Here is a 9996-nt window from a genome sequence, read left to right on the forward strand (position 1 = left end):
GCTCAGCATGCACAAATACAAGCCAAACTGCAAAGCTAAATAATCAGCTCACCGCTCGCTGCCTGGACAGCTGGTGCAGGATGGGAAAAGGTGTCCACTGGGTGGGTGCCGTTGGCCAACTCGACACCGAAATGCCGCTGGCTTTTCCTGAGTCGACCATGGGGTCGTTCATGCTGCTAGAACTTGTGTCCCACTCATGATGGAAACTGGAAAGAAAAGTCATTGCAAACTAGGAGGGGATGGGGGTTAAAATCTAGCTAGCTGCAGCTGATAAAGCAGCCTGGGAACCTCAGCGTGGGCCCCTCGCCCTCCGGTGCTTCGTGCCAGTGTGTGATGTGCTCACTGCATGCCAGATGACTCTGTAAACGTTCCCTGAGCTCTGGGAGTGGCGCTGCTCTATCTCTGACATGGTAGCAGATAAACTAATTCCCAGGTTTTCCGGTGTGCGCTGAGCTGCAGGGAAAACTAGGCAAGTGCCAGGGCTGGTGGCAGACACTGCTGAGCTATCAAGGGTGGGGGCATTATCTGCTGTGTTTCATGCTGCTAATGAAACTGGAAACGCCCAGCTTTTTCCTTTTTTCCATTTACATCCCTGGAAGCTTATTGCAAGCTTACGAACAGCCCCACTATAAAAAAAAAAAAAAAAAAAAAAAAAAAAAAAAGGCGGCAGTGGAAAGTTGATAAAGCTCAGTAGCTTTTCCTGTAATTAGCACAAGCTGCAGTTCTCTGCGTGTGCTTGGCCCAGGTTGGACACGGGCGCAGTGGGGCTCCCGTTCGAGCACTGCTGCCTCCCAAAGCGGCCGGCCGGCTGGAGCAGGAGGAGCTGGGGCAGGACCATGTGTCAGTCACTTCAGTGCCCCAGTTGGGGGGGGGGCAACCTAATTTGTTAAGGAAGCAAATAAAAGAATTTCCTGCAGCAAAATCTCAAACTGTGGATGACGATAGATAGCTGAGGTAGGTCCTCTTGCTTACAGTTAACACCTAAGGTAGGAAACTCAGAGCAGCATAGCCATGTGCTCACTGGCCAGCCGTGGCTATGGACACACGGACACACGCGTGGACACACACACCCCCCCCCGGCCGCACGGCGTGAGGCCCCCCCCCCCCCCCCCGGCTCACCTGGGCTGGCACACGGTGCGCACTGGCCAGTGCTGCTTGTAGCTGGTGGCGACTGCCAAGTTTTCCCTGCAGCTGCAGCAACCGTTGTCCAGGATCTGCAACTGGAGCAGCTCTTCGGAGTTGCTGAACGCAGGATTGTCCAGAGAATTGGCCGAAGCGAGCCAGGGCTGAGACCAGTGCTGCACTGCCACATCGTCCGGGCGGCAGAACCGCCGGTAGCTGCAGGAGCGCGGCGGGACGGCTGCGGCAGCGCCCGGTGCCACGAGCCCCCTGCCCGCCCGCAGCCCAGCGGCTGCTGCAGGGTTTTCCTTGGGGATGATGCCGGGATCCGTCGGCAGCGGGCAGGGACCCCCCCCAAACCCGGCACGTGCTGGTGCTTCCCTCTCCCTGCCCCAGCACCGCCGGCGAGCTGCTATCGGCCTCCGCAGAGTGTTTTTCTTGGCACAGATCAGCCTGGGCCCGGCCTCCCTGCGGAGCTGCAGCGCTCCGTGACCCCAGCCGGGCTGCAGCGCCAGAGCCGGCGGTGCCGCCGCCGCCCCTGCTCCGCAGTGCCGGGGCCTCGGCCCCACGTCCCGCCGCGGCGACAGGGGCCCCCCCCCGGGTGGGAGCAGCCCCGCGCGCCGCCCACCTGCTCTCGGTCCGGTCCACCGTGGCCTCCAGCAGCAGCGCCCGGACGCGGCGGACGACGAGGCCGGCGACGAGGGCGCCCAGGAGGGCGACGCCGAGCAGCGCCCCGCCGGCCATGCCCAGCAGGCCCTGCCGCGTCACCCGGTAGTCGCAGCGCAGCCCCACGAACCAGAAGTCGCTGCCGACGGGACACCTGCGGCGCGGGTGGGCGGGTGGGCGCCGGCCCCTCCGCCGCCCCTCCGCCGCCGCGGCCCCGCGGCGCTCACCGGCAGGCGGGCTCGCCGTCCCGGCGGTGCGTGCAGATGCCCTGGTTCTTGCAGTAGCCGCGGTGGCACACGGAGGTGCAGCGGGCGCTGCCGTCCGCCCCGGCCACGCAGTCGAAGCCGGGGCGGCAGGCGAAGAGCGCGGCGCAGGGGTCCAGCGGGCGCCCTGCGGGCAGCGGCGCGGGGCTCAGCCCGGCCCCGGGGCCGGCGGGGCGCGGGGCGCGGCGGCCGCGCTCGGCTCACCCAGGGCGGCGTTGCGCAGGACGGGGGCCGAGCCGACGGCCAGGCGCGGGCGGGCGCCGGCGGGCGCCAGCGCGGCGTTGAGCAGGGCTCCCAGCGCCGGCCCCCGCGGGGGCACCCGGGCGGCGGCGAACAGGGCGTCGTACTCCAGCACCACACTGCCCCTCCTGCGCGCACCGACGGCCCCGGCCAGCGGGGCGACGGCCCCGCACCCCGGGCCCCAGCACCGCGGGACCCCCTCCTCCCAGGACCCCGGGATCCCGGGCCCCCAGCACCGCGGGACCCCCTCCTCCCAGGACCCCGGCACCCCAGGCCCCCAGCACCGTGGGACATCCCAGGACCCCGGCACCCTGGGCCCCCAGCACCTTGGGACCCCGTCAGGACCTCAGCACCATGGGCGTCAAGCACTGTGGGACCCCCCCCCCCCCCCCAGGACCCCGGCACCATGGGCCCCCCAGCACTGTGGGACCCCGTCAGGACCTCAGCACCATGGGCCCCAGCACCCTGGGCCCCCAGCACCATGGGACCCCCCCAGGACCCCGGCACCCTGGGCCCCCAGCACCATGGGACCCCCCCAGGACCCCGGTACGCCAGGCACCCAGCACTATAGGACCCCCCCCAGGACCCTGGCACCATGGGACCTCCAGCACTGTGGGACCCCCAAGACCCCAGTACACCAGGCACCCAGCACCCTGGGACCCCCCCCAGGACCCCCCTCCCAGGACCTCAGCACCCTGGGCCCCCAGCACCATGGGACCCCCCCCCAGGACCCTGGTGCACCAGGCCCCTCAACACCATGGGGACCCCCCCCCCCAGCACCCCCTGGGATCTCCAGCCCCCTGGGACCCCTCCAGCACCCTGGCACCCCTCAGCACCCCAGCAACCCCAGCACACACCCAGCAGCTCCCCACACCCCGGAACCCCCCAGCACCCTGGGACCCTCCAGCACCTCCTGGCCCCCCGAGCACTCCCAGCACCCTGAGGCCCCACTACCCCGGCCCCCAGTCCCCGGCCCGCCGCGCCGCCCCTACCTGATGCTGGTCACCTCCAGGCGCAGGAAGCCGGGCAGCGCCACGAAGAGGGGCGAGATCTGCCGGGGAGACGGCACAAGCCCTTCAGGAGCGGCGGCGGCGGCGGCGGCGGCGGCGGGAGGCCCGGACGGACGCCCCACGCCGCCCCACACCGCTCTACAGCACCCCACGCGGCCCCACAGCACCCCAGATGGTCCCACGACTCCCCGCACGGCCCCTTCTCATCCCACACCGCCCCCACAGCACCCCACGCGGCCCCACAGCACCCCAGATGGCCCCCCCGCCACCCACCGTCTCGTTGAAGCGCTGCAGCAGGCGGCGGTGCGGGCGCGACGCCGGGTCGCCGAGCGCGGGCACGAAGTCCATGTCCAGCACCAGCTCGCAGGGGACGCGGAGCAGCGCGGCTGCGGGGGCAGCGGCCGCTCAGCGCCCGCAAGCGCCGCGCCCCGGCCCCGCGCCCCTCACCCACCTCTGGGCGCCGGCGGCTCGTCCTCCACCACGAAGACGGCGGGCGCCGGCCGCCCCGCGGCGTCGCCGAGGGCCCCGGGCGCCGCCGAGGGGCTGCGGCTGCCGCCGGGGGTCCCGTCCGGCCCCGCGACGGCGGCGCGGGGCGCGGGCGTCCGGGGGGCGGCGGGCGGCTGCCCCGGGCCGGGCGAGGGCGGCGGGCGGCCGGTGGCTCCGCGGGGTCCGGCCTCGGCCCGCGCCGGCGCCCGCGGGGTTTCGGCGGGGGGCCGCGGCGGGGCCGTGGGGGGCCCTGTGGGCAGGGCCCCTCCGCGCTCCGGGAGCCCCCGGGCGCCGGCGGTGAGCAGAGCCCGCCCGGGGTCCCGCCGGGAGCCGCCGGGCCGGTGCCGTCCGCGGGCCTCGGGGGCCGGACCCGCGCCCGCGGGGACCCCCGCGGTGGGGGCCGCGCTGCGGGGCCCGGTGGCGGCGGCGGCGGTGGTCCCCTCGGCGGAGGTCGCCCCTGCCGTCGTCGCCGGCCCGGTGCCGGTGCTGGTGCCGGTAGGGCCCGGCGGCCACCAGCGCTCGGTGCCGGGGGGCTCGGCGGTGCCGTCGGGGGCGGCCGTGCCCGGCGTGGGGCGGGTCCCGCTGCCCAAGGCCGGGCTCAGCGCGCACCAGGCGGTCACTGGGGAGAGAGCGGAGAGCGCAGCGCGCACCGGCCCCACCGCCCCCACCGCCGTGGGGAGCCAGCCCCACGCGCGTCCAGTGCCGAGGGCCCCGCCGCCCCACATAAACCCACACCAGTGGGGCCTCAACTCCCAGCTGTACACTCACTGCTGTGGGACCCCCAACTCGCCACACACCCACCCCCGCGCGGCGGCGTCACCGCCCCACATGCGCCACCCCCCCCGGTGATCACCCCTATGCACCCACTCCCGTGGGGTCTTACTGCCCCCCCCCCCCCCCGGTGCCGTTTCGCGCGCGCTCGGTCCACCTTGCTCCCCGATGCGCCGGCAGCCGGGTCTCCCGGGCCAGCCCCGCCCGGTGCCGGTGCCCCACGCGCGGTGCCGGCGCCAGGCCGGTGCGGCGTGGCCGGGGCAGGCGGCGGGACCCGGTGTCCCGCCGGTGCCCGACAGCAGTGCCCGGCACCCCGCTCCCGGTGCCGGTGCCGGTGCCAGGGCCCGGAGCTCCGCACCCGCTGCCCGCCCGCCCCCCGCAGCCGGTACCGGTGCCCGGAACCGAGGCGCGGTCCCGGCCGCGCCGCGCTCACCTGCGGCCGCCAGCAGCGCCGGGAGCCGCCGCAGCCCCATGGTGCCGCCGCCCGGGCCGGCGCTGCGGCGGCGGCGGCGCGCGAGGCCCCGCCCGGCCCCGCGGCGGCGGAGGGGCCCGGCCCGGCCCGGCCCCCCCGGGGGCCCCGCCCTCCCCTCCCCGGGGCCCCCAGCACCCTGCCCCGGAGCCCGTGTCCCCCCCCAGCCCCACGTGCCCCCCCAGCCCTATGTGTCCCCTGCCAGAGCCATGTGCCCCCCCCCCCCCCGCCAGCCCCACGTGCCCCTGCCTGGTCCCGTGTGCCCCCAGCCCCATGGCCCTGCCCCTCCTGTCCCCATGGAGCCCCCCCCCCCAGCTCTCCCCCTCCATGCGGCTGCAGGCCGTGGCGGGGGCCGCAGCTGCCTGTGCCCGGGCGGATCAGTGGGGCGCTGGCTCAGGCCCCATCCGCCTGTGCCGAGGGAGCCTCCACGGAGGCACCAACACCCCGAGGGAGCCTCCACGGAGGCACCGTCCCCTCCCATCCCCTCCCACCTGCAGGAGCTGCCAGGGCTCTGCCCGGCTCCTTCGCAGAGCCACTGGCTGCCGTCACCACCGATCCCACCCGGGCACCCACTGCTGCCTCGACTGGGAGCCCCCCCAGCGCTCACCACGCAGACGCTACGTGACCCTAATAAAGTACGTGTGGTACCTGCCACGGAGGGTTTTCTGCCTGTTCTAAAGCAATGCGTTGGCCACAGCAAGGCATTTGCGGCTCAAACCGTGGGCGCAGTGGTCTGTAAGACAGGCAGGCTTCGCCGACAGAGGCCCAGCGCTGAGCGAGCTCCGGCGCCCTCGGAAACCTCCACCAGCACGGTTTCGTGCTGACTCCCTAGTTTACCAAGTCTTAAGACAATTTCACCGCCTGCCTGTACTTTCATACAGAACTGGTTTGTCTGAAACAGCCACTGTTTTCCCACCCATTCCACCGTGCAGCCTGGTCAGAAAACACTTCAGAAAACGCTTTAGTCACAGGAGCTATTAAGTAATTTCTAATGGCTTGGTCCTCTCAAACAACAGAAGTGAAACTTGGGCACCAAACAGCTTCAGGCAGAGGGTCGGGGAGCTGGCTGAGGATTCAGCACAGTCGTCTAAGTTTAAAAGCGGAATACTGTGCTGTAGGGCAAGCTGTGAAAACAAAACACCTACCCCAAGTTAAGGCGCCCGAGTGGGGGCTGCGAGCGACTCAGGTTTATTTTCCATCATCCTATCACCCTCACTGTGAGAGGAAGACATGTTATCGAGTGACACTTTCTTGGCTCACAGCCTAGCAGCACCCCTTTGACATACGAAAGTGCTTCTTGCTCAGAGGAAAAAGTGTGTAGTGTCCAGAAATAACTATAATTTCTGTCTTGGGAGAGATTTAAAGCAAGCCTCTCATGCCAAGATTAGTTAGGCTTACAGAAACTTTGGTGCAATTCTGCCTTTCAGCAGCAGGAAAGTCATTCCCCTTTTTATTTTCCGTCTGGAAAGTAGGAGCATTTCAAATGGAACTTGGTTTTACTACCATTTATGAAATAAACGCACTAAAGGTTCAAAAGCGTTAGTTTATTAGAAAGAGCAGACAATGAGATCATGGAAAACGTGATCACCTCAGCAGCAAAGAGGAGTGCGAAGCTTTGTCAACAGTGGTATGAGCCGTACAGTCCTGCTAGAGCTTCCACACACATACAGCGACGACGAAGGGCAACAGGCAGCCCCCAACAGCCCCCCACCAACTTTCAATTTGCTCGGTAAATGCTTTTATCCTACACACAACAGGCCTGGATCGAGCAGATACTAAGTTGATAAAAGCCCACATTATAGAACTGGGCCATTTCTAGTAAAGTCAATTACTCATAGAAGCCCCTCTCTGCCACAAAAGTGTTTTTTAGTACTAAACCCAAAGTGATAGTTATTTTAGTATTATGTAAGACTGGCTTGAGGATGGGAGGCCTAAGTTTAAGATGAAGCACAGAACTCTGTTTAAAGAGCAGAACAGAAGCCAGAGGATTAAAATTTTATCACCTGCTGAGTCTTCGGCAAAACAAAAGACTAATTCCTCCTGCAACAAGGGTTCACGACTGCACAGAGAGCAGTACTTTTTAGGAATTGACATCACTAACAACTCTCTAAAATACGCATTTTCTGCCACAGAAGTTTCTCTAGCTGCATGTATTCAACACAGCCTCTTGTACTCAGTGGAGCTCTTGGTTTCAACTTTTTCCATGCGCAGCGCAAACAGGAAATTCCCTATTTAAAGCATCTTACTAACGAGCGGTAACACTCAGACTGGCCAGGGACTCGTTGCTGTCCTGACCTGAACAGCAGATCAGCTGGCAGTGGTCAGACACACAGAGGGTGAAGAGATGGACCGAGACCTCTCCCCAGGGTTCTGCACTCAGACGCTGAAGACTCAGTAACGGGAGCTGAGCACCTCAGTGCCTGTGAGACATCTGAAATGGAGTCGCTACAGCTGATGCTGAGGTCTTTCCTACACTGACAACCAAGCACAGTGGGCCACTGACACTGGGTGTGAAACAAAAAGCCACCAATGCAACACTGGTCTTAAATATTTATTCCTTTTTTCCCCAGTTTTTAAAGGCCAACATATTCACACAGCTTTAAATACAATGTCCAGTACAACTTTCCAGTGAAAGCAGCAACAGTACAGCATGTGCGCTTATATTCATATCTGCTGACATCAGCCCAGTCATAGTGGTAGAGACATCTCCTGTTAAAGAAAATTCACACATTTAATATTTCACCAACTAAGAACTACTACTTTAAGGCACAGAAGAAGTCAGCCAAGCAAAGACAAGCACTGAAGAATATCCAAGGAAGACAAGTAATGAGTGACACGTCTTCAGAATCAGTAAGATTCTCACCTTTATTCCATCTATTCTTGGCACAGAGATAGCAGCAAACGGACATAGCTCCCCCACTGACCTGTCATGCTTCAATCCTGATGGAGGAAAGCGTTGGGGGAAGCGAGAAGTGTACACAAGAGGAACAAACAGGAATACAGGCCAGCATGCTACTGTAAACTGGCCAGAGTCCACCAGCTCAATTCCCCTGCAGTCCCAGAGTGCCTCAGCTGGCAGCCTCTAGAAATCCCTTTCCTACTCCTGTCTTTCTGCAGCCTCAGGCAGAGAGGAGGCAGTTGCTATGGGCAGGTCAGAGCCATGCTATCGAACAGCTCCGAGCACAGCCAGCCACCCCGCACACAGGAATGCAGAAGAGATGGGCTTTCTTTCCTAAAGTCAGCTTGCCACCAACCAAAATGCCAGTGGCAAACCTCAGTGCCTGAAGTGCCATACAGAGGCAGATGAACCTTAGTGGGATACTCCTCTCCACGGTTATCCACACCACTGCGCACGCGCACCGTGCGTGCACAGCCGTTACCAGAGACGCTCACAGAACTACATTTCTACTCACTTTGCTTTGAAGAACTGGTTTTATTCATAAACATCCTTCTTATCTGCAATGTAATCTACAATCTCCTGTGGACACATTAGTTTTTCTGCATCTGCATCAGGAATTTCAAATCCTGGAAGAAAGCACACATATTTAGCCCCAAACAGCAGAAACAGGAGCAAGGCTAACAGAAGCAATTACTGCTGGCTCAAAAGCCTGCTGCTTGGCTGAGGACAAACATGCCGAGGTTGCTGCTCAGCCGTGTAAGTTCAGATTCAGCACTTCATTACTGTGCTGAGTATCAAGCTGCGTTATGCCTTATATGACACTGCTTTTGGGTAATACACAAGGCAGAAACCACAGATAATAGGGGCTGCCAAGCCAGCCAGCCAGCACCCCTCACATGTAATTAAAGCTACTGATGCCTTCCCAGAGCTCCCATAGCTATGGAGGGAGGAGGGAGATGTTCTGCGTAACTTCAGACAAGCAAGAGGCCAAAGCTCCTCAGTTTCAAAGTTTGCTATCAAGTGTTCTTATAACAAACAGCTCTTACAGAGCTACATCAAAGTCCCCTAGGAAAGTCAACATTCACAATCACAGAAAAGAACCAACACTTCTTTGCTGTGGTGGCACTTTAGCACAAACAAGAAAAGATACATCTGAACATGCACAACTCTGATTTACCAAACTCATCTTCCATAGCCATGATGATCTCCACTTGGTCCAAACTGTCCAAACCCAGATCTTTCATGAAATGGGATTCAACTGTGAGCTGGGGGCAGAAAATCCAAGATCAGTTGGTCACAGTCATTTCAACATAGCAGAAAGCATACTCAAGCCAGAGTAAAACTGCCAGTTTTACACAGGTGGAACTCTAGTCTCTCTGGTCCTCCTGCCACACACTCCTTTTCTGCCATCAGAGAGGGGTGGCAGCACCTGTCTGTAACCCTCAAAAATAAGCAGGTTGGGCAAAATACAGCAAAACGCTTATGCTCCTTAAAAGCCCCTTAAGGGACGAGCTGGTGGTGTGAGGCGCCCCGGGGATGTGCAGCTCTGCCGCGACCGCAGCCCGGCGCTCCCCGCCTCCCCTGGCCCGGCCCGGCCCGGCCCAGCCCGGAGCTCGCCGCGGCCGGGCTGGCGGCAGCGCAGCCCCGGTGACTCGCCTTGGCCGGGTCGATCTTGTCGTAGAGCTTGAGGACGTAGAGGACGCGGTCCCTGATGCCCTCCAAGGTCAGGGGCGGCAGGTCGGAGAAGCGGCGACACAGCGGCCCCGCCGTCACGGCCACCTGCAAGAGACGGGCGGGCAGCGGGCAGCGGCGCGGGGCCTCGCCAGCGCCGGGCCGCGCCGCGCCGGGCCGCGCCGCCCCCCGCCCTGCCCTGCCCTGCCGCTCCTCACCTGCGGCAGCGGGGCCAGGAGCGGCGCGGCCGGGGCGCGGCCGGGGCCGGGGTGGAGGGAGCCGAGCGCGGCGGGGCGCGGCGCCGCCGCCGGGGGCCGCCGCGGCAGGAGGCGGCGGGCGCAGGCCGAGAGGACACGGGCCGCCATGGTGACCTGCTACCCAGGGTGCGCCGCGCCGCCCGCG

At 63.9% G+C, this 9996-nt stretch overlaps 2 protein-coding genes across 2 annotated transcripts; both read right to left on the bottom strand.

Moving 5' to 3' along the window:
• Positions 1–97: 97 nt before the first annotated feature.
• On the bottom strand, positions 98–3820 carry LOC134147547 (uncharacterized). The gene is made up of 7 exons (XM_062588779.1): positions 3750–3820; positions 3572–3684; positions 3281–3339; positions 2013–2175; positions 1748–1939; positions 1120–1338; positions 98–206 (listed from the first exon to the last, which is right to left on the bottom strand). The coding sequence occupies exons 2-7, from the start codon at positions 3644–3646 to the stop codon at positions 195–197; spliced, it is 720 nt and encodes a 239-aa protein (XP_062444763.1). The 5' UTR covers positions 3647–3684; positions 3750–3820; the 3' UTR covers positions 98–194.
• Positions 3821–7562: 3742 nt separating this feature from the next.
• NDUFAB1 (NADH:ubiquinone oxidoreductase subunit AB1) lies at positions 7563–9986 on the bottom strand. Its single transcript, XM_062588108.1, has 5 exons — positions 9813–9986; positions 9580–9702; positions 9101–9188; positions 8438–8549; positions 7563–7733 (listed from the first exon to the last, which is right to left on the bottom strand). The coding sequence occupies exons 1-4, from the start codon at positions 9957–9959 to the stop codon at positions 8458–8460; spliced, it is 450 nt and encodes a 149-aa protein (XP_062444092.1). The 5' UTR covers positions 9960–9986; the 3' UTR covers positions 7563–7733; positions 8438–8457.
• Between the last annotated feature and the right edge of the window lie 10 nt (positions 9987–9996).

Source organism: Rhea pennata, chromosome 15 (genome assembly GCF_028389875.1).
Source record: "Rhea pennata isolate bPtePen1 chromosome 15, bPtePen1.pri, whole genome shotgun sequence".
NCBI classification, from domain to species: Eukaryota; Metazoa; Chordata; class Aves; order Rheiformes; family Rheidae; genus Rhea; species Rhea pennata.

Bases quoted from the DNA above. Each gene is read 5' to 3' on its own strand.
- LOC134147547 (XM_062588779.1), bottom strand. From the start codon at position 3,646: ATGGACTTCGTGCCCGCGCTCGGCGACCCGGCGTCGCGCCCGCACCGC. The intron at 1,940-2,012 runs GTGAGCGCCGCG...CCCGCGCCGCAG, and splicing joins GACGGCGAGCCCGCCTGCCG to GTGTCCCGTCGGCAGCGACT. The intron at 1,339-1,747 runs GTGGGCGGCGCG...GCGCTCCTGCAG, and splicing joins GTGGACCGGACCGAGAGCAG to CTACCGGCGGTTCTGCCGCC.
- NDUFAB1 (XM_062588108.1), bottom strand. From the start codon at position 9,959: ATGGCGGCCCGTGTCCTCTCGGCCTGCGCCCGCCGCCTCCTGCCGCGG. The intron at 9,189-9,579 runs GCGAGTCACCGG...TTCTGCCCCCAG, and splicing joins ACAAGATCGACCCGGCCAAG to CTCACAGTTGAATCCCATTT. The intron at 8,550-9,100 runs GTAAATCAGAGT...GCTTTCTTCCAG, and splicing joins GGCTATGGAAGATGAGTTTG to GATTTGAAATTCCTGATGCA.